A 22,309-nucleotide genomic window follows, 5' to 3' on the forward strand; every position below is an offset into this window, starting at 1 on the left:
CATGGGCTTTTCTGTTAGTACCAGGATAGTGTTCGCTCTTCAGAAGGCACTCTCCGACATATAATAGGAGTCTCAAATTCCTTCTCTCTCCATTATCATAAGCATCTTAGGCCAGTAATATTAAATTTAGCATATGATACTGAGACTGACAATGTTAAGTGAATCTCTACAGGCCTATTTAACTGACTCATCCAACTAAATCAACATTCCCCAGAAAAAATTTGATCTACCATGAGATACAAGAGATGTTTGTTTTTTTAAAAAAAATAAACCCGAGTCTTTAAAAAGACGAGGAAAAAACCACAAAGCAAAAGGTCAATAGGAAACTTTTATTCAAGTCATTCAACACCCCAGGCCAAAACAACTTCTGTTTATAAAAAGGGGGAGGGTGATAAATACAATTGTAGAGCTCCAGAGCTATAACAAACCTCAGATATAATGCAGTCTAACCCTGACCTCCTTTAGATGAAGAACCTGAAGCAGGAGACTCATGTTTAAGGGACTCACCACACATCACCAGCTGCTGGCCGAGAGCCAGACCTCTGCCCTCTGATTGCCATACTTTTCCCCGCAAGATGAAAGTACGAGGTGACAGCAAAATTCAGTATGCATGTCATCTGAACAAACAAGTTAAGGGCAGCACCCCTCCCTCCCAGAAAGACAAATGAGAATCTGCTGGACACACATTTCAAACTCTAGATGTTCCTAACATCAAAGACACTGTAGCCCAGACAGGGACAACCAGCCCCTAAGGAGACTGGACAGGCAGAGATCTAACCTTTCCAAGACCAGGTACAACCCCCCACCCGCCGACTTACTTTTTTCTCAGTCATACTGTTCGAGATCTGTGCAGCAATGGAATGGCCAACATGTGCAGACAACAGAGCAGCTCCATTGTTCTCAGACTGAATACAAGCCGTGCGCATCTGTTGCCACCACGGGGACACAGACTGGGAATCCCAGGTCTCATCGATGGCCACTATGGGCAAAAAGAGAAAGTTAAGAAAGAAAGCCTGAGCTTGTTGATTCTTTCTGTTCGACCTTTAACACTAAACATAAAGTTGAAACTGAATTCCCCTGTGATAGACTGGTACATTTCTGAATTAGAAATTAAATCCATGGGGCCCCTGGGTGGCTCAGTGAGTTAAGCATCTGCTTTCAGCTCAGGTCATTCCCAAGAGCAGCGTCTACACCTCAAGGCCCATGCACCTGCAGCAGCCCCCAGCCTTTTACCTTTCATCTTGCTCAGAAGGGACAGCATCGTGTGGAGACAGCACACAGACTGCGGCTTATCCAAAATATCTTTTTCCTTAGAAAGCCACACACTCAGGAGCAGAGACTGAAATCAAATTTAAATAATTTTCAGTAATAAAAAAAATAAAATGTGGCACTTTTCAAGAGAGCACAGACGTGTATATGAGCGATTCAGTCCTTCAGGCTGAGAAACGAGGGGCTGCTCACTACATCGCCTCTCATGAGAGACTCAACAAGGTACCCTGTCCACTGGAGAGATTCTTTGTATCGGTCAGATATGTAACTTCCACCGTTTCTGTCTCTACTTTGGGTTAATTAAGCTCTGCTTTCCAGGCTGAGCCTTGATTAGGGAGCAAAGTACCAGAAAGGTTACTACTACCGAGTTAGCACAGATCGCCGTAGACTGGCAAGAAGGCACCCAGCTGGCCACAAGGTACTGTGAACGCGGCAGTGCTGAACGGGTAAATACAGCTATCAGATTCTAGTTTTTAAATCACTAATAAGTCAAGAGAGACAGATTTTATAAGCAAAAACATTTAAGTCAACATTTAAGATGCCTATGAACCAGCCTATCTACTTAGAATTGAAATATGTTAAGATGTACAAAATTTGCACATGGATAATTCTGGGATAATGAGAAGTTCAGTGGCATGGCACCGCACTTGTCAGTACTGGTGTTTGTGCAAGGCCTGGGTTACCTTTAACTCTGCAGGAACCTTTACGTTAAAAACAAAAACAAACGCTTGAAAATAAAAAGTTGACCACCCGTTTAAATATAGTAGTATAAATACTTTTCAAAAGCGAAAGAGAGTAGGAAGTTGAAGTTGTGTGTGAAGGAAAACTGGGAGAACCCCCAAAGGGCCAGGAGACAGAAGTACTTGCCGGGCATCACCCTGTCCAATTCCGACAATCCCATGGCAGGGACAGTCTCCCAGATTTTATAAACGATGAAGAGAAGTAACTTACCCAGCACCATAGAGCTAGTGAATCAGGAATGAAGTCTGAACCAAGATCTGCCTGATCCTAATATGCATGTTTTTTTTTCTCTTTAAAAAACTGTACATGTGGGTAGACTGTACATGTAATTTGTACAAACAATATACACACATCAAAAAGGAGTTTATTTCTCCCTCTTCTGTTTAACCCTCTTCCCTCTCTCCCTATGTCAGCCTCCTTTCTACCTCATTCTATCCAGAAACCTATTTTTTTTTTTTTTTTTACAACCACGTATGTGCTTTCATATTTGCCTGCACATTCCTAAGAGAATGCCGACGCTAGCAACAACAAAGGCTGGTGGCTACCGAGAGCAGACTAGGTTCCAAGCCCCTGGCAGCTTCCTAAGTGCAGCTATACAGAGAGCATTACGGAGCAACATGGGGCTTTTATAAAACTGGGCTCATGCTATACCATGTGCTTTCCACCTGCCACACAAACACCCTGTGTAGTCCCCCAAGTTTTGACTGACTTTATCCACTTATCAAGGCTATTCCCTCTACCTCACACAGCACAGCTGCTCACAGGCAGGCTACAAAAATGAGTTGCCTGTATAGGCAACTAAGACACTCCAGAATCAACTGGAAATTACTCTCAGTGTTTTGGGCACATATGTGCTACGAAAGCAAGCCAAAAGGAAATGAGGGGGAGCAGGAGGACTTATCTTTTGGGCTCACTCTGATTAATTTTAGGCAAAAAATATATGCCCAGGGGTATTTTACAAGCATTCCAGGTTTCTAAACACACTTACGGGTTTAGTGTCTTTCTTTCTTTCTTTTTTTTTTTTAAATCCTATTCTTTTTTTTTTTTTTTAAGACTTTATTTATTTGACAGACAGAGATCACAAATAGAGAAGCAGGCAGAGAGAGGAGGAAGCAGGCTCCCCACTGAGCAGAGAGGCCAATGCGGGGCTTGATCCCAGGACCCTGAGACAATGACCTGAGTGAAGGCAGAGGCTTTAACCCACTGAGCCACCCAGGCGCCCCAGGTTTAGTATCTTTCAAAGCTTGATTCATCTTTTCAGCAGCTACAAAGTTTCAAAACGCTCAAAAAGATGGACAACCCAAAGGGTTAGACGAATTGAATGCCATGGCCTGAATTCGCGGTCATCCTATAAACTCTTATTTTTCTCTCCAACTAACCATCCCCCCCATCACCACCCTTATTTAGCAAATTCTAAAACAAAAAACCCTGTTCTGTTTAACTTTCATTCTATCTCTCTCTAGGTCAGCCCTGTTCTAACTCTCATGCAGCAAGGTAATCTTTGCTTATAACCCAGCGGGTGTTCCTCTTGTTTTTTATTAACTTTAAAAATCCAATCAGTTATGCTTTAAAAAGCATGTAAAAAGTCAGAATGCAATACAGGCTGCCATGGGAACTATAAGAACAAGATGACATAATTTTAGAATCACTTATAAGCAATAGATTTTTTTAATTTTTAGGAAAAATTAAGGTAAAAGGAGAAAAATAAAGAGGAGAATATAGAGCTAAGATACCACATATACGCATAGACACACAAAACAAAGAAAAGTATACTGAAGGTAACAATCTCTACAACTAGTAAATACAAAATATCCTTTCAATACATCGCAGCAAAGAATGTCACATATTATTTATAATGTGGATATTCATATTATAAATGTAAACTATATTGTTTCAAATATAAATGTCACATACTGACATATTACCAGATGGTATCTGAGTATTAGATTTTTAATAAGAGAAACCTTGAGAGGAAAGTTGGTTAATTCCTCTTTTCTAAGTCGAGCGGTATCCAAGACTTGGTAAAAACCTGTACCTAAAAATGAAAGAGAAAAATCCCATGGGTTCTGGGTAGAAGCTTCTAATGCCTAATGAACTTTACTTTTTGCTAAGTATCCTCCTCCTGTAATATTAACATCCCAGATGTTTTAATCCTTCCCTCAGCAGAAATGCTGGCAGATAGAACGTGAAGAAGCCATCTGTTAGCCCTGTCTCTACTTAAAAGAAACTTACTTTATCAGTTTTTTGAATGAGCCTTATTTTCTAGTCTTTCCTAAAAATTAGGTCTGTTTTAGTATACAGAATTAAAACTTGATAAAATTCTAGTGAGAGTAATTACAGTTTTAAACATTAAATTATAGTTTTAAACATTTAAACATCTAAAAAACTATCAGGCTGTTGTCGTGAATTACACTAATATAGTAAAATACTGATTAAATCAAGTGTAAGTTTTATAGAAAAATCGGTAGGCATTGTACACTAGAAGTATTTCCAAATTTAACAATACACACAACCTAAAAAAAAAAAAAAAAAAGACACAAACACACAAAACCTAAATTATAAGTAGCAAATTTCTTTACAAACATAATTTCAATAAAATTACCATATAAAATAGTTCAGAAAAAAAGAGTTAGCATTTCAAATGCCTTTATAACACTAATAATTCATTTTATATATTTTGCTGAAAGACCTAACACCTTTTCTCCATGACTTTTATATGCCTGACTCCTAAAAGTCTATCACTCTTTTAATGTAATAAAATAGACATTTATTCTTTTTTAAAAAAAACTGTAAGTTAATAACTTAGAAAAATGTCACTGGTTAGTATTTTGGCCCTGGCACTAACTGCTTCGGGAATGAGCAGGCTGTAAGCGAGACGCACACTTACTACACAGGTACACGAAACCCCTGCACTTGATCTTCCTAAGGCCAGGCGGCATATTCACAGGCTGAATGTGTTAGCTATTTCCTCTGATCAATGTGACCACAATGACCAAGCAGGCTTTTTTACAAGCCAGTCTTATTGTACATTCAATTTCTTACTTTAATTCTTGAGCTTTGTTTTTTGGGGTTTTTTGAAGAAGTTTTCCCTTCCCTTCCCATTCGTAACTATTAATTACATGCTTTCAGTGAAAATGCCTATTTCTCTATACTCGATGGTAGGATTTTAAAAATTTACACGACTGCTTGAAAGCATTCAGCTATTGAAAGAATACTTTAACCTAACTATAAAATACTCATCTGAGGAAAGCAAAGAAAAAGCGACCAATCATTTGGAATAAGTGAAATACAGTCTCTCAGAGTTAGATGATTTTTAAAAAGAACTTAAAATTACAACCTATTTTATAAGTTCTATAGCACAATAATAAATATACTTACAGACCACGGCTTTATGGATTTAAGATAGATTTTCTAGAGAGCACTTTATTACATTACAATATATACATATATACAATAAAGTTCATTAATTTCAGTTTGGGTGGCCAACACCATAAACCTAGTAAAGCACATCTTCATCCCCCAAAGTTCCCTTGTGCTTCCTGTGCGCAATCCCCAATGCCCACCTTCATCCTCTAGCAAACACCCCTCTTCTCTGTCACTCTATTTCATATAATTAAAATCATACAGTAGGCAGTCTTGTTTCTGGATCTTTTCACTTAGTATAATGCTTTTGAGATTCATTTCTTTATTTCACAGTTGTACTGTGTATCTCTTCTTAACTGTTTTCCCCACTATATGGACGTACCATAACTTACCACTTATCTGTTGGTGGATATCGGGTTGTTTGCCCTTTGGACTATTCTGAATAAAGATGCTGCTAACATTTTATTTCAAATCGTTATGAACATATGTTTTCATTCCTCTTAGATTAATACCTAGGAGTGAGACTGCTGGATTTTATGGTAAATCGCTGTTCAACAGTATAAGAAACTTCTGGACAGTTTTCCAAAGCTGTTGTATTTGTTGGCATTTCCTTAGCCACGCTGAGAGTTCTGCTTATTCCAAATCTTCATCAACACTTGGTGCCATCAGTCATCTTCGTTTTGGTCATCCTCTTGAGAAAGAGACGCCTGTGGTTTTATCTGGCATTTCCCCAACAGTAAAAGATGTGACCACTTTTCATGTGAGCATTTGCCACGGGTAAGTATATTTTTTGGTGACGTGACAGTTCAGATCTTTCACTTTCCTTATTGTATTCTTTGTTGTCTTATTGAGTCCTATGAATTCTTTCTTAATGTGGATTCAATTCATTTATCAAATATAAGTTTTAAAAGGGAGGTTTGCCTTTTAGTTTCTTAACAGTTCTAAAACACAGAAGTTCTGAATTTTGATAACGTGCAATTGATCAATATGTTTTTTGTTTGCACTTTCTGTGCCCTACAAAATCTTTGCCCGAACCAAGCTTTCTCCTTGTTTTCTTCTGTAAGTTCTGTAGTCTTATGTCTTATATTTATTTTCCATTTTGAGTTAATCTTTATATATGGCTTGAGGTAAGATCTGAGGTTCATTTTTTCCCAATGTTTCTTGAACTCCGGATTTAATGCAGACATTTGATACTGATTAAACACAATTTAAAAATAAGAAGTATTCTGTACTCAACTTATTTAAGCATCTCAAATTTGGATAATAAATACTTAGCTGCTCTCTTTTTAAATTTTTACTTTAAAATAGTTATAGATTCACTAGGGGATAAAGAAATGCACAACAAAGTCCCATGCACCCTTCCCCCTAATGGTGGCATCTTACAAAATATCATAACCAAGAAGTTAACATTGGCAAAATCCAAAGCTTATTCAAATTTCACCAATAATGCATACACCCATAGATAGGTGTGTACATGCAATTCTATCAAATGTATAGCTTTTCAAAAACATCACCATTTGATGTTTTCAAAAACATCACCAGACTTGGTGATGTATAGTCTCTTGCTATACACCAGCAAGAGACTGCTCTGTGCGGCCCTTTCTCAGCCACACGCATCCCTCCCCGTACTCATCCCTAACCCCTCGCCAACACTAACCTCTTCTCTATCTCTGTAAGGGTGCTATTTCATCACCGTTATACAAAAATGGAATCAGGCAAGCACATATCTTTCCAAGGTGGGCATATTTCCACTCAGCGTATTTTCCTTGCGGTTCATTCAAGTTATTATGTGAATCAATCGTTGAATCTTATTGTAGAGGAAAAGGTAAGGACGTACGTGGTAAAGAACCACCGGTTCGTTTAACCATTCATCTACCGAACCACATTTGTGTAGTTTGCAGTTTGGGGCTATTACGAATAAAGCCACTTATGAACATCCACGTACAACCAACCTATGCATACCTTTAACTGCCTTACTTCCTGACATACACACTGCAAAGTTACAGAGAATGGAATCTGTTTTTAAAGGATGTAAATGTTCAGTTAAAACCATACATGAACACAGTCAACAAGCTTCTAAAGGAGATTGCCCAGATCCTGGCCAAAGTGTCAGATGTTAGTGAGGATGTGGAAGAGAGTTTACGTTTGCATGTGAGGGGTTAAAGAGGAGAGAGGGGAGGAGGGCAGGGTCACCCCTCCCCACCACACCCCGCATCCTGTGCCAAAGGGCAAACATTTAGTGTTGTCGTTTTCTACTAAATGATTCTTTTCTTTTATATTTGTTATAGCACAGAGACTAAAACCTAACCTATATTCAAAGTCTGCGAATGTTCGATTATAATCCTGTACTGCTCTAAGGGAAGTTGATTTTGTTCTCTAAGATTTTTTTACTTCAAATATGATCAATTTCACTGATGACCACAATCCACTACAAATGCATGCATACCTTTCAGATTCGAAATTATTATTTTAGGCCAACCATGGAACACACCTGCTACCATTTACAGGGAATTAGAAAAATAAAATAATATAATTCAATTAAATATGGTGATTATAAATTTCTTTGATCACTGTTGAAAGGTTTTCATCTATGTTCTATGATATGCTTTGGACGATGGTTTAAAGAAAAAAAAAAAAAAAGGACTGACCCTTCTGGATGCCATGAGCAGGGAAGAGAAGAGTGCGGTAAGAAGGTGGCTTACCAACAACAGCTGAGGGCTCAGTCCGGCTGACTCCAGAGTGTGACACATGTCCTCGGTAGAGCTTTCTCCATGCAAACACTTCCAAAAAAAGAAACTGCCTAGTAAAACAAAAGCAAAATGCATTAACCAATGGCTACTTACCATTTGGACTAACATTCTTCCTGAATTGCAATCTAGATCCCCAGAGAAGCAAACCAGCACAAGAGAAAAGAAATTAAATTAATGGCTGATTTCAAGGCAGAAGGCAAATCGTTACATGTCTAACACTGTCCCTTTAGTCTATGCATTAGCCAATAAAACTTTTATGACATAGACCCTACATATCCAGAGTATCCTTTGTTCATTGAAAAATATACCTGAATTTCTTAGCTTAATTTTAAAACATACTGAACCTTTGAGATGCTATCAACTCCTGCCAGGCAGGCTCTCCTCCAGAAGAGGCAGAATTCACAGAGCAGTTCATCTTTCCACCCACCTAAAGCCACATACTCCTCTTCACTTATCTTCTTTACGTTGACCACATCTTTCTCACACTCTAAATATTCCAGGAATGTTTTCACAGGTAACACACCATCCTTATCATCAGAAAATCGGACTGTAGCAGTCCTGGTTTTTTCCTCTTTGTACTTCTCTAGTAATGCCAGGAGCTTAAGCAGTTCTTTTTCATCGAGCCTCAGTAACACAGCCAAGTCCTTTAAAAAATAGGGGGGAAAAAAAAAAGTTTGGATACACCGTATCTTCCTAGGACTCCGCCACAGGAGTCAACCCCGTCGTATCTGAAGTGAAATGAAAAACTGTACACAAATGATGACTTGTTAATTAACGTGGTAGCTATAATGTACTCTGCTTAAAATCTTACCACAATTTCATGAATTTGACGTTAAGTAATTTGAACTAATCTTGAAACTATTTATTACTGAGAGTACCATTTTTATACAATTTCTTGAGAATACCCTATACTCTTTAAAATGTTTGAATTTAGGGGCGCCTGGGTGGCTCAGTGGGTTAAGCTGCTGCCTTCGGCTCAGGTCATGATCTCAGGGTCCTTGGATCGAGTCCCGCATTGGGCTCTCTGCTCAGCAGGGAGCCTGCTTCCCTATCTCTCTCTCTCTGCCTGCCTCTCCATCTACTTGTGATTTCTCTCTGTCAAATAAATAAATAAAAATTAAAAATAAAATGTTTGGGGCGCCTGGGTGGCTCAGTGGGTTAAGCCGCTGCCTTCGGCTCAGGTCATGATCTCAGGGTCTTGGGATCGAGTCCCGCATCGGGCTCTCTGCTCAGCCGGGAGACTGCTTCCTCCTCTCTCTCTCTGCCTGCCTCTCTGCCTACTTGTGATCTATCTCTGTCAAATAAATAAATAAAAATCTTTAAAAAAAAATAAAAAAATAATAAAAAAAAATAAAATAAAATGTTTGAATTTTACTACAGCTGTTATTTAGAATCAGAAAAAAAAAACCTGTAAGAGTATTAACTGCAACTCTTGTGATTCTAAGTAAACTAAAGGCCTATTTGAAACGGAGTATGTACTGAGCAGCATAAACACAGTAAAATTAAAAAATACTGGAAACCAAGCTCACTGTATCTACATATATAACATCTCCTCTGTGTGGCTCTCAGGGATCCAGAGATGGAAAAGTAACAGATATATCTTGACAACCTTTCAAACTATTTTTACAGAGCTTACGTGCAAAAATCTCTCCTGATATTACTAATATTTTTCTAAATTAGGGATACACACACACACACACACACACACATACACACACACACACACACAGATATATATTTAAAGACCACAAATTCACCATAGCAAGCAAAACTACCCCTCCACCCCTCTACATGATAAAACTACTCTTGTTTAAGAATACAGCTTTCATTTACTTATTTAATGCTGTTTTCTACAAACAAGTAGTAAACTTGCAGAATGCCATGAACACACACCAACAGTTCAATGCTATACTGAATTTATATATGAGCTTGTATGAACTATGTTCCACAGCAACAAAAATGATTCCAGACTTGAATTTGTTTTATATGCACAAGATTAGCCATTCAGCCTAGAAATTGACTGTACCTTTTTTTTGAATGATCTAAATAATGTCACAGCAAAATATCAATTCTTACAAAGTGTTTTAAAGGTTAAAAAATAATAAAGAACAATCAGCTAACTGATATTTTAAATTCTGTAATTTTTCTTTTATCTTTCCCTATGGTACTGGGGCTATCAAGTGGAAATGAATTCCATAGGGGATTACTAATGACGCGTACTTAACTTTCTTTGGTGAGGTAGGAAAGTTTGGATCTTATGAAAAAGAATCTATGAAATATCTAGGCAATTCTGCAGAAATAATTTAGTCCACCTGAACCTTCTTATTGTTTGATATGATTTCATACTATTGCTGAAGCAGAAAGAAAAACACAAAGATCCTGAAAAATGGCTTTGTTACTTATAATGGCAATCGCAGAATGTTAGGAAGACTGTTAAAATGCTTTATGAAATGCACCTATAATCCCAAGGATAAAAAAGATGTTAGAATGTGTAAGTGGTTTCCAATACAGAGAGAATTTTCTGTTTAAAAATTTTTATTCACATATGTATATTTAAAATAAAAGTTGTCTAAGGTAAACTTCTATTAAGTTTCAGATACACACCAGGTAATTTTTTTATAAGTATTATCAGTGACTTGACAAATCACTAAAATCATTTACATAATAATTTTCCTTTAGGTAAATGGAAGACATGCACCCCAAGGCAAGTAACTTGTCCACAGTCACATGGTAATCAGGGGAAAGAGAGGACCACCTTTCTCTCTATTCTCTATTATGGAAACTATTTCTCTGTATGAAAAGTAAGAATTTTGCATACATGCCTAGAAACGAGCAATACTGCCCTGTAAGGAAGATTACAAGGCACTGCCATTTTTTAAATGTTTTACAGAATGACAACATAGAACATTTCCTAGAATTAAACACTTTCACGTAAGACAGAACTTTTTAAAAGTATTTAATTATGTAGCAGACAAGAGAACAAGCTCTGAGTTTGTTCTCAATGGCACCGCAGAAAAACCAGTGTCTTCTGTTTGGCAAAATCTTTTTTTTTTTTCCTTTAAAGTTTTGCTACTTCAGGGGACGCCTGTGTGGCTCAGTTGGTTAAGCAGCTGCCTTCAGCTCAGGTCATGATCCTAGTGTCCTGGGATCGAGTCCCACATCGGGCTTCTTGCTCAGCAGGGAGCCTGCTTCTCCCTCTGCCTGCCATTCTGTCTGCCTGTGCTCGCTCTCTCCCCCTCTCTCTGATAAATAAATAAAAAAAAAAAATCTTAAAAAAAAAAAAAAAAGTTTTGCTACTTCAGTAAACTGAATATATTTCAATTGGCAAATCTTGTCCAGTTATGTTGTGAGAAGCAACCTTAGAAAGTGAGTTGAGAGAAACCAAATGCTTCTAGGATAGTAAGAATGGATTAACAATAAACTGCAATATCTTAGCATAAATACTGTAAGTTTAGTACTAAGGCACGGAGAGCCAGCAGGAGGTCTTTAACAAAAAAAACATCTTTACCCTTCATAAAAATTCTCAATTATCTACTTCTTTACTAGCAGTTAAAAAATTAAAAATAGGGGCGCCTGGGCAGCTCAGTCCTTAAAGCGTCTGTCTTTGGCTCAAGTTACAATCCTGGGGTCCTGGGATCGAGCCCCACATCAGGCTCCCTACTCAGCGGGGAGCCTGCTTCTCCCTCTCCCACTCCCCTGCTTGTGTTCCCGCTCTTGCTGTGTCTCTCCCTGTCAAATAAATAAAATCTTAAAAAAAAAATTAAAAATTAAAAATAGAATATTTCGTATAATGAGGAATAGAATTACTTACATTATCCGAGAATGGGGTATCTGAATGAAAATCAACGGAATTTAACTGACTGACAGACTCATAAAGATGGAGTAATTTCAGTTTATTGGCACAAAACTGTAGCAATCCTTCGTCAACAGACTCAAGCTCTGAAAGGTGGAAGAAAAAAATACATTATAGAGATATATTTAATAGATTCATAAAAAGGTCTTTCTTTCATTAACATTCACAGTATTTTGTACTTCTCTGATGTGCTAGTCTATTAAATACTGAGATACTTAAGCTATCACAGATTACTAGGACAAAGATAATTTTTCCATCATGGAAAAATGTCCCAATTTTTAAGTGTAATAAGGCACACTAGTAGTTGGAGGGTGGGGAGAAAAAAAGAAAAAAGAACTATCTTAGTCTAATATTCAAATTTTTAAAAAATGATCTGAAAACAGCTTTGAAAATATTCTCCCTCACCCCTTAACTCATACGCTGCCTATTCCACTCACAGACAGAGGACAGATGAACAGAAAGCTGCCTGGTTCTTGTTATCGTGGTGGACAAAGATACCACAATTCAAGCATGAACTCTGGACTGTAACAGTTTTATCCTCAAGGAAGGCTGGCAAAGAGACCAAAGTACAATTCTACTTAACATTCTCCATCAATCGGGCTTTAAAAAAAAAAAAAGAGAGAGAGAGAGAGAGAGAGAAAGAAATACTCTCTATATAATACATTCCCGCATGATAATTTTAGTATCTCCCATCTAATGTAAAACAACTATTCTTTTATTTTTATTTATTTTTTTTATTTATACATATTTAATTAAGATGAAATAGGCATAAACCATAAAGAAAAAAAATCAGGATAAAGTGTCACTTCCATTTTGTAGGGAGGGGTCAGGAAATGGAACAGATTACCTGGGAAACATCCTAAGACCACCCCAAAGTAGTGAGGTCACAGAATATTAAAGACAAAATTAAGTATTATTCCACTTAATCTACAAATGAATAAAGGGAGTCAAAACTTTATCCTATTTGGTATAAGAATTTTTACATTTAATATATAGTGAATCATTTCTCAGAAAGTAATACCGGTAAGTTTTAGAAGAAAGAAATTTCCATTACACAACTGACTAGAAAATCTCAAATGCAACTAAGCAGCTATGCTATAGCTCAGTATGTACCATTACATTGTTCTGGGCTAGTGTACATTTCAGTTTAACACAGAACTGCATTTTGGGTTTTAGAAAGGCAGCAATAGTTATATTTTGGCTTTTATTCTAGATGCTTAACACAGTTAAGGCGACAGTTGAAGCGTATTAAGTAAAGGTAGTTCTAATTAAATGATGATCAACACAATCTCTAGCAACCTACATACACTGTATAATGCTTACATGGAATGAAACCAGTGTACTTAATTGGTATTTTACACGCACACACACTCACACAGAACTAAAAAAACATCAAAAGCAGTCATTCTACATGTACTATGGTTACACATTAAAAATGCAATTATACCATAGAACTAAAGTAATATGAACAGCACTACTTGATATGTAAGATAAAGGTGACTGGTTCTAACACAGAGCTAAGCCTGTATCAGTCATTCTAATCATAATGGCTTGTAAAAGCATTGGGTTTCCAGTAGAGAAACTACTCTATGAAAATCAGTTAAAATCTGTCCAAAGTTTCACATCAGTAAAACCAGGATAAGGCTACAATGATCTTGAAGTGTGAACAAGATATCCAATCAGAACAGTAAGATTCCCAGCCATAATGTAAGATAGAAAGGTCTTCATGCAGCATATGCTCTCTGGCTCCTAGAAAGCTTCATGTGCATAATATAAAGTTAAGTTGCCCAAGAAGTAAACTGGAGTTCAGTGAAGTTTCCATTGTGCCATGACTTTTAAACCTCAGGAATGGTATGATCCATCAGGCTTTTCATAATGCTTGGTGCCATCCGTTTAATAATATGTTCAAAGAGAAAAGCAGGCATGATTGTAATAGTAACTACAGTCTCAGATGTTGACAGTATGTCTGCAATTTGAGAATCCTTCAGCCCAATGACATTCTGCCCATTGACTTCACAGATGTTATGTTCTGTGAGAAGACCATTTCTGGCTGCAGAACTATCTTTCACTATGGATGTTATCTTTCCATTTTTAAAGATAAAGCCAACATGTCCAGTACTATCCTTATGCATGGTAACTGTCCGTTCAAAGGGCCTGTCACGAACAGTCATAGTAATCTTCTCTCCAAAGCCTGTTTGAGTACCTTGTGTGCTTTATCAGAGCTCCAGCCTGCACAGTTTTCCCCATTGATCTGGAGTACTTGGTCCCCAAATCTCAGACCAACCAATGAGGCTGGAGAATTTGCCTGGACCAGCTGAACAAATATGCCATTATCTATTGATTTAAGCCTGAGCCCAATTTTTCCATCTTGGTCCTTACACAAAATGACTTCACGAATCCCTTGCTTAATTTCTGCTCTACGAATTCCAACATCATTACCAGTTACAGGAGCCACCATATAGTTCATACTAGAAGGTCTTGCCACCAACTGCCCCTGAACTGGTGCTCCAGGGACCACGGCCATATTTGCACGGATTTCTTCTTCATTTAAACTCAGGCCCATGTACTGGGAGAGCTCCGGATACAATTTAGGATAGAGATTTCCATCTTGAGAGACGGGAGCAGAAGCTTCAGACAAAATTGCTGGGTTGCCAGGGTTTGCAGAAAAGGCAGTCTGAGCCTGAATAACTTTGTCTACCTTCAGGTCTTCAAGAGATGGGTACAGAGACATTTTTGCAGGATTTTTCTAGGCCACAAGGACCCGCTCGCCGCCGTTGCCGCCCCGCCGCCTCCGGTAACTGGCACAGACTTCCGAGACCCGAAGGGAGAAGAGCAAACAACTATTCTTTTAAAAGGCAGGGTCTTTATTTACCTCCAAGAATTGGTATAGCTACAATAAAACTTAGCATATTCAGTAGGTAAAATCTTTAGGAATCTCAATTTTGGGTAGAACTTGAAACTGGTGATGATTTTATAAAATTCCAATAGTTATATTTGACTTAATCTCAGCCCAGTGCAAGATAAATTCTGATTCAGTAAACTTCGAGATTTTGGTAAAGTCCTGAGGGATGGGGAACTTTATAAGCACACTACCGTTTTTAAAAGAGGGATTTCTAACAAGTTGTATATACTAAAGAAATTCACAATTTTCTAAAAGTCAGCTTCAAATACATGTTGGAAAAAAAATCTCAACGTTAGGATGCCTAAAGTCTTAAAAGGGGATACTATATCTATTTATTAAACTACTTTTAAGTTGGCTTAAATATAAATATAAAGCTGGCTTTATATAATTAACATGACAAGCAAAAAGTCACAGCTAGATGAAGTGTACACATTACACACTACAATTTTTTAAATAATATTTTAATTTTTTAATAAACATATAATGTATTTTTATCCCCGGGGTACAGTTCTGTGAATCACCAGGTTTACACATTTCACAGCACTCCCCATAGCACATACCCTCCCCAATGTCCATCACCCCACCCCCCTCTCCTGACTCCCCTCCCCCCAGCAACCCTCAGCCTGTTTTGGGAGATTGAGTCTCCTGTGGTTTGTCTCCCTCCCCATCCCATCTTCTTTCATTTTTTCTTCTCCTACCCCCCAAACCCCCACATTGCATCTCCACTTCCTCATATCAGGGAGATTATAATTGTCTTTCTCTGATCGACTTATTTTGCTAAGCATGATACCCTCTGTTCCATCCACGTCGTCACAAATGGCAAGATTTCATTTCTTTTGATGGCTGCATAGTATTCCATTGTGTATATATACCACATCTTCTTTATCCATTCATCTGTTGATGGACATCTAGGTTCTTTCCATAGTTTGGCTATTGTGGACATTTTTGCTATAAACATATGGGTGCACGTGCCCCTTGGGAGCATCACATCTGTATCTTTAGGGTATATACCCAGTATACACACTACTATTTAATACATGTTAGGTATTCAGAATAAATCGAATTTTGCTGGGTCAGCCAGATAGAGCATGGAGTTAAAATCCCAGAGTTAGAGATGTAATTCTTTTTCAGACAAATTTTGAACAGTAAAAAACAATCAGCTATGGGTATAAATTTACTCATCATCCAATTTTGGAAGTCCTTACTTACATGAGGGAAGTGGAGGAGAAAATGCAGATTTTCGGCATACGCTAACAGAACATTAATTCGTAAAGCGTACTTTTTAAAAAATCATTATCTCAGTCAAAACAAAAATATTTAAAGAATGATTCATCTACAGAAACAGCTCTCCTCCCGTAAAGTTAAATAAAGGACAGTGAAAGCAAGAAAATCTTCATGCTTCTGCCTTTCACACATGTACAACTGTAGCGAATGACCACTTCTCAGCATCCTATACTGGTCTCTTTACTGACAGTAGAAATACTTTAAAGAGAAATATTTCTAGAAAGAAACAACATATTCAGAGAATGCTCAGCTGGAGATCAGCTTCATACACCAAACAGGGGATAAAAAAGTCTCCAAATACAAAAGGCATGAAATAAGTTTCCTTATTTCTTACAGTATTTCCACACTGAAGTAACATGATGATATCATAAACAGGGATAGCTTTCGTAATCCAAATTATAAAATCTGCAGACCAGAACCTCTAATCAGTACAAACCCCATTACCTTGATTTTTTAAAGTATCCATTAGAGTCTGAGTGATGTTTCTAAGGCAGGAAAATGGTAATCGTTCACTTGCCAAAATGCTCTCCAAAGCCTAGAAGAAAGATATTGAGCAATCAGAGGGCACGGATTTTGTTTTTTAAATTTTGTATTTATGCCAACACCTTCACTACCCCAAATTTCCAAGAGAAGCTCCATCGTTAAGATGTTTTAATAACGTACACACCCGAGAAGGAGAGTTGCATCATATGTCTTATGCAATCAATTTCATCTCATGCCCCTTATGGTGGAATGGCAAAAAGTCCAGACTCAGAATGAAACAACCACAAGGAAACTGGCATTTAACAGAATGGCCAAGATGAAACAGGGACCATGACAAAATTAGTCACCAACAGGAAGAGTGTAAGTCTATACTCCCAGCATAAATGAAAAGCAGAGCTGTTACTGTTGTGCCAATGATGAAAGCTAACAACAACTTAATTACCACTTAAAGACTGCATTTGAGCATGGCTGGTGAAAGTACAGGCCCTGCAAGGTCTGTCTATGTTCCCGACCTCACCCCAACTTCCTCTTCCTGTCCGTCCCTCAGAAGATACTTAACAAGACTTCACTACCAGTTCCAAAATCTCTCTTTATGCCTAAAGAAGCAACCATGAGAATCACCAATGGATAGACAGAGCAGTTAAAGTTCATACTTATCCTTCCGTATTACCCCATTAAACTGTTTTATTGATGAGAGTAAATAATTTCAAAAGTAGGCTGGAGAATGTAGCATGAGGTAAAGGCTGTAACACAACCACCTCTGTGTGTGTGTGTGGGGGGGTGTGGGGTGAGTAAGAAATCGGCTCCGAGAGTGGCTCAAGAGCGTGGTCAAGAGCATGGTCAAGCCCATGATGAGGCAACTACATACATGGTGGATACATGGAAAGTGACTCAAAAAGGCAAATACCCAGCAAAATGTAATTATTTCTGTGCTGTCTACCATTACACTAGCTAGCAGCTGGCTTGACCACTTAGTCACTCTTCCGAGCCTAAACTACTGTTTTTTCCTTTAGTGTTGAAAATAATACACAATACCCACTACTAGCTTTTCCAGCATTTTTTATAAAATTCTTAGTTTCACATACAATTGAGAAGTATAATAATTATTTAAAGGTCAAGAAGACAATTTGTAGTATGCTCAACGTTCCCAATTTTGTTGTTTCATGATGTAAGAGAAGAAGAAGATGGTATCAAAACGGGAGGCCTGGTTTGGGTTATAACCCTCCCTTTCCACTACAGGTTCTCTAAACTACCTTTCTTGGATGCCCGCCTTGTCACAGGAATGTCATCTCTCATAACTGAGACTTCGCCCTGAGAAAAATGAGAACCAATTAGCCCTGTTAGTGGAATGGAAAACTTGACCAAAAGTCACAGGGACGTGGGTACCTGGGTGGCTCAGTCAGTTAAGTGTCTGACTCTTGATTTCAGCTCAGGTCACGATCTCAAGGTTGTGAGATCGAGCCCCTTGCCGGGCTATGCACTGGGCACTGAGCCTGCTTAAGATCGTCTCTCCCTCTCCTTCCGCCCTTCCTCACCCTTCTTCTCTTAAAAAAAAAAAAAAAAAAAGTTACAGGGACTTGCCTGTTCTATAATAAAACAAAAGTATTTTTAAAAATGACTACCACAGTAAAATAAAAAGGAATAAAAATTAATCAGCATTCCTGAAATTCTTCCACATATTTAACATTATTTTAGTTGTTGTGGATTATGAAACTGACGTCTTTGGTGAGGTCCCTACCTGAAAGAGCTTAAAGGAGGTAAAAAGGAAAAAACTGGTGAGCGAGGATCCAGGTACCGGAAATAGTGAGAGAACAGAACAAGTAACCACTAGCTGTCCAGTTCTGACTTAAAAGAGTAAGAATTCAGAGGTATCCACAGGGACTGAAGTGCCTAAGAATTTACAGAGTGAGAACGTGAGCAGCATTAGGAGGGGTTTGGAGAAGAGGGGACGAGCCAAAGAAATCACAGCGAGCTGCTGTATCAGAACCACAAACCTGGCAAAAGGCAACAAGTCTGGCAATACTATGGGACGCTGTGGCTGTGGGAGCAACAGGCCCCTTCCGTGGTAGGAGCGGGAACATAAACTAGTGCCAGGATTCTGAGAAGCAGCCTTTCAACAGCTGGTACAGCCAGAGAAGCCCAGTGCGCTACAATTCCCGAACATAAAGATGTGCAGTGCCCTACGTACAAGGATAAGCACGGTACCCCTGGGGAGAGCAAAGCCTCGAAACAACCTAAATGCCCACTGGTAGGAGCAGAGTGAGTCAAGAGTAACAGAAGACACAGCAGGGTCCACGGCAGCCACACGCGTCAACGGGGACACCTCGAAGAAACAGCTGAAGGAGTCAAGTTCCGGCGAGGAGACACGAGCCGGACTCCAGTGATGTCAAGTTTTAAAAGGCAGAAAATGCATCGACGTTTTATCGGAGCCATACAGAAATAATATAACTATTAACAGCAAAAGAGAGAGAAACACAAAATTCTGAACGCTCGTTACTTAAGAAGGGGAGAAGGGGCCTGAGGAGGGACTAGGAGGGCTCTTCAGAGTTCTTGGTAACATTCTGTGTCCTAAGGTGGGCGGTCCCACAGATGTGTTCATGATTATTACCTGAGTATATGGTATGTATCGTGTGTGTGTGTGTGTGTATGTGTTTCAAACATGCACACGTGTGTAAGGTAATGTTACTTAATTTAAAAAAAAAAAAGGAGGGAAGGAGAAAGAGAGACAATGGGAGCTTCCATACGGGAATATAAAAAAGGCATGAATAAAAAAACAGAAAAGAGGTTAGCCTGTCATGTTTGGAGGGAAAAAGGAAACTAAAGGCTTTCATAAGAGAAATATGTCCTAGCTACCCAGCAGGAAAGTTCATATATTATACATACTCACTTGTTTCTTGGTTGCAGGGTACTTAATATCAAGAATTAGTTCCTTCATTTGTGTTTCAACCAAATCTACAAAGAGAAAATGAACCGAGGTAAATTTTTCATTTTTATTACAAGGGAAATTTGACTCTGAAAGAAGAATGCACTTACTGGTGGCTATCAGTCAGCTAAAGGACTTCCGGTTTCTCTCACAGTATTGTTTTCTTGTTACAAATTTTAATATCGCCCAGAGGGCATGCCTACTTATTTACAGAGCAATTCCAATAACAAATATACATGATTACTTGGACCTCATCTTACTTTGAGGAGTTTCAACAGCTCACAAATGAATGCAAATATTTTGATTGCTGCATTTAGAATACGCTACTAATTGAGAAAATGGACCCACGAGTATGCATTATTATTTTGCTGCAGGACACGCACCGAGGTGGGGAGGTCTTGTTTTCAGCAGGGCGGCCAGCTTCTTGACTAGGTGCATGTCCTTGGCTCGCTCACACTTCTTGTCGCTAAAACAATAAATACAACAAATTCTTACAGAATGTAAATCGCTTTCCTTCTAAGTCTGACACACTCCAACACTTTTCCTTCATATTCTTCCTATTTAACTTTAAAGATAACTGTCTAATGAGAAAAAAACCACAACCAAATGGTAACTACAAAACAAAGAGCCAAACAAGGGATGGAAAAGTTAGCAGAGGGACCCCGGATGAATCTTACCTCAGTGCTAAATGGAAAGGAACACTGACTGTTTTCACACTTCCAGACACCGGATCAACAAGGCAGATCTGGTAGGTCTGCGGCTGCCAACTCTGACTGGTAACATTATTTAAGCCCATTATTTTATAGCCAGGATACAGAAGCCTGAGAAATGGCAAACCAGTATGGTAAGAATATTAGACAAAAGGAAAAATGCCAAAAGTTCTTTCATGATAGCGAGGGACCCTACATTATTACCAACTCAGGAGCACTAATAAGGCAAATAAACACTAACTGATACCAAAAGCATACGTAAAACGGATCCTGACTGGCAGAGCTCTGCCTTGATAAAACGGGCTAGAAAATCAAAGGACTATGTAGCAACGGCAAAGAAAGGCTGCACCTCACTTCACATCACCAGCGCAGGAATCGGAAGGAATCTCTCCTTCTGAGCCTCCACAGCATACGTAAGGGCTGGGGATAAATGGCAGCACCACAGGAACTTTAGTAAATTCGGTAGTGTATCATGGCCTTTTCAGTAAGATTTTTTGTTATTAAATACTTAATCCTTAATCATATAGCAGGCGCTTGGAGGGAAAACCATAGTAACACTGCAATTCTCAAACAACTCGCAACCTAATAAGTAGCTTTAATAAAGACTATAATAAAAGCATTCCTTTTCGTAACCAGGAAAATGCCAGGGTTTGCTGCTTACCTGCAGTGCTTTCCCACGTTGAAGGCTCCCACTCTAGGTCCCTGCTGTGTGCTCCACACTTCTAAGATTCCCCTTCTTGGTGCATAGATCACAAGGAACTGAGCTACTCGGCTTGGACCCTGAGTATTTCCAAAAGGGGAAAGATCTGCCTTTTCTGGTACTCTTTCGTGGAGGTCCTCTATGATTTGGATCCAACCGATCTGTGCATCTCGATACCCTTACAGACCGAGGAAAAGGGAAGCTAATTAGTTAGCCTAGGGGCAACTGCAGCCTTCTGAAGGACTCTGGGGTATTTTAGCGAGGGGTTAAGAAAAGCTACAAAAATACATTATCTTTTTAGTATGAAGTATCTTAAACAGAAAAAGATAATAATTATAATAAATATAGAATCCATCACCAAGTCTAATTAAATCTTAGCATTTTGTTATATTTGCTTCTGATCACTTCTTATTCTTAAAAAAACACCAAAACAACCAAACAAAAAAAACCCAGAGATCATTACAGCATCACTAGTACCCTGCCACAACGCCATGCTCATTGCTCCTTCTCTTTAAAAAAATTCTCTCCCTTTAAAAAATCCAGGGGTATTATCAGGTTTAGATTTTAAATAAAAGTCCAATTAAAATGTAAGAGAAAGATCAACTTGATTCCCTGCTTTTCACGTCCCTCGGTGCTATGCAGACAGGGAGAATACGGTGTGAGGTGGCGGCAGGAAGCCCCAGCCCATACGAGAGAGATGTAGCTGACACTGTCCTGCATCTCAGGGGCGCCCCTTCCACAGGCAACTGACCCTTCTCGTCCGAGTGTGGGGGAAAACTGCACCCGCTACAGAAGGAAAAGCAGCAGTGCCAGCAATAAGATCGCTATAGTGGATCTGGCCCAGATGTAACTCGTGTAACTATGTCCTCTATATTCTGGAAAAGTCTTGCTGAGAACCACCCTTCATGTTATTTCAGAAGACAAACACTGAGGAGAAATGATGTATCTGCAGCCTTCAAACCTGTTTCTACAGACACTTAAACATGTAACAGGTAAACACTGCAGGAATTCTCTGGAAGAAGGTGACAGTGTTCTCTGTCCGTCCAGAGTAACTTAATGTCCTCAAATCCATTACTCCTCACACGGCTCAGTACAGAGCAGACTGCATGATTACTGTGGTTTCTAACCAGTAGTCTGTCTGTGCTGACATGTTACTACTCCAGATGATTCCAAAATATGCATTCTACCCTCTTCCTTGGTCAAAGAGATGCTATCTTTTTCAGGCGGACAGTGTGCCTAGATATTCACAAGTCTCCCTTATAGATAGGTATGACTATGTGACTACGTCCTGGCTAATGCACTGCAGAAAAAGCTGGACAGGAAATCATCTT

The 22,309-nt window shown here is 38.7% G+C and overlaps 2 protein-coding genes across 2 annotated transcripts in view; both read right to left on the minus strand.

The window, feature by feature from the left end:
• The window catches only part of RAB3GAP2 (RAB3 GTPase activating non-catalytic protein subunit 2), a 98,291-nt gene that overhangs the window by 22,294 nt on the left and 53,688 nt on the right, over positions 1 to 22,309 (minus strand). Inside the window, exons 14-23 of the mRNA XM_059413366.1 lie at positions 20,940 to 21,156; positions 20,246 to 20,389; positions 19,952 to 20,034; positions 19,533 to 19,597; positions 16,607 to 16,697; positions 11,935 to 12,062; positions 8,551 to 8,767; positions 8,076 to 8,173; positions 1,234 to 1,339; positions 819 to 979 (exon numbers count right to left, since the gene is read on the minus strand). Coding sequence (XP_059269349.1) covers positions 819 to 979; positions 1,234 to 1,339; positions 8,076 to 8,173; positions 8,551 to 8,767; positions 11,935 to 12,062; positions 16,607 to 16,697; positions 19,533 to 19,597; positions 19,952 to 20,034; positions 20,246 to 20,389; positions 20,940 to 21,156 — 1,310 coding nt within the window. The remainder of the gene's footprint in view (positions 1 to 818; positions 980 to 1,233; positions 1,340 to 8,075; positions 8,174 to 8,550; positions 8,768 to 11,934; positions 12,063 to 16,606; positions 16,698 to 19,532; positions 19,598 to 19,951; positions 20,035 to 20,245; positions 20,390 to 20,939; positions 21,157 to 22,309) is intronic.
• Positions 12,940 to 14,803, minus strand: LOC132025715 (syntenin-1-like). Its single transcript, XM_059413368.1, is given in 2 exon segments — positions 12,940 to 14,164; positions 14,167 to 14,803. Coding segments are annotated over 2 exon segments (894 nt in total). The 5' UTR covers positions 14,708 to 14,803; the 3' UTR covers positions 12,940 to 13,811.

This window comes from Mustela nigripes, chromosome 10 (assembly GCF_022355385.1).
Source record: "Mustela nigripes isolate SB6536 chromosome 10, MUSNIG.SB6536, whole genome shotgun sequence".
Classification (NCBI taxonomy): domain Eukaryota; kingdom Metazoa; phylum Chordata; class Mammalia; order Carnivora; family Mustelidae; genus Mustela; species Mustela nigripes.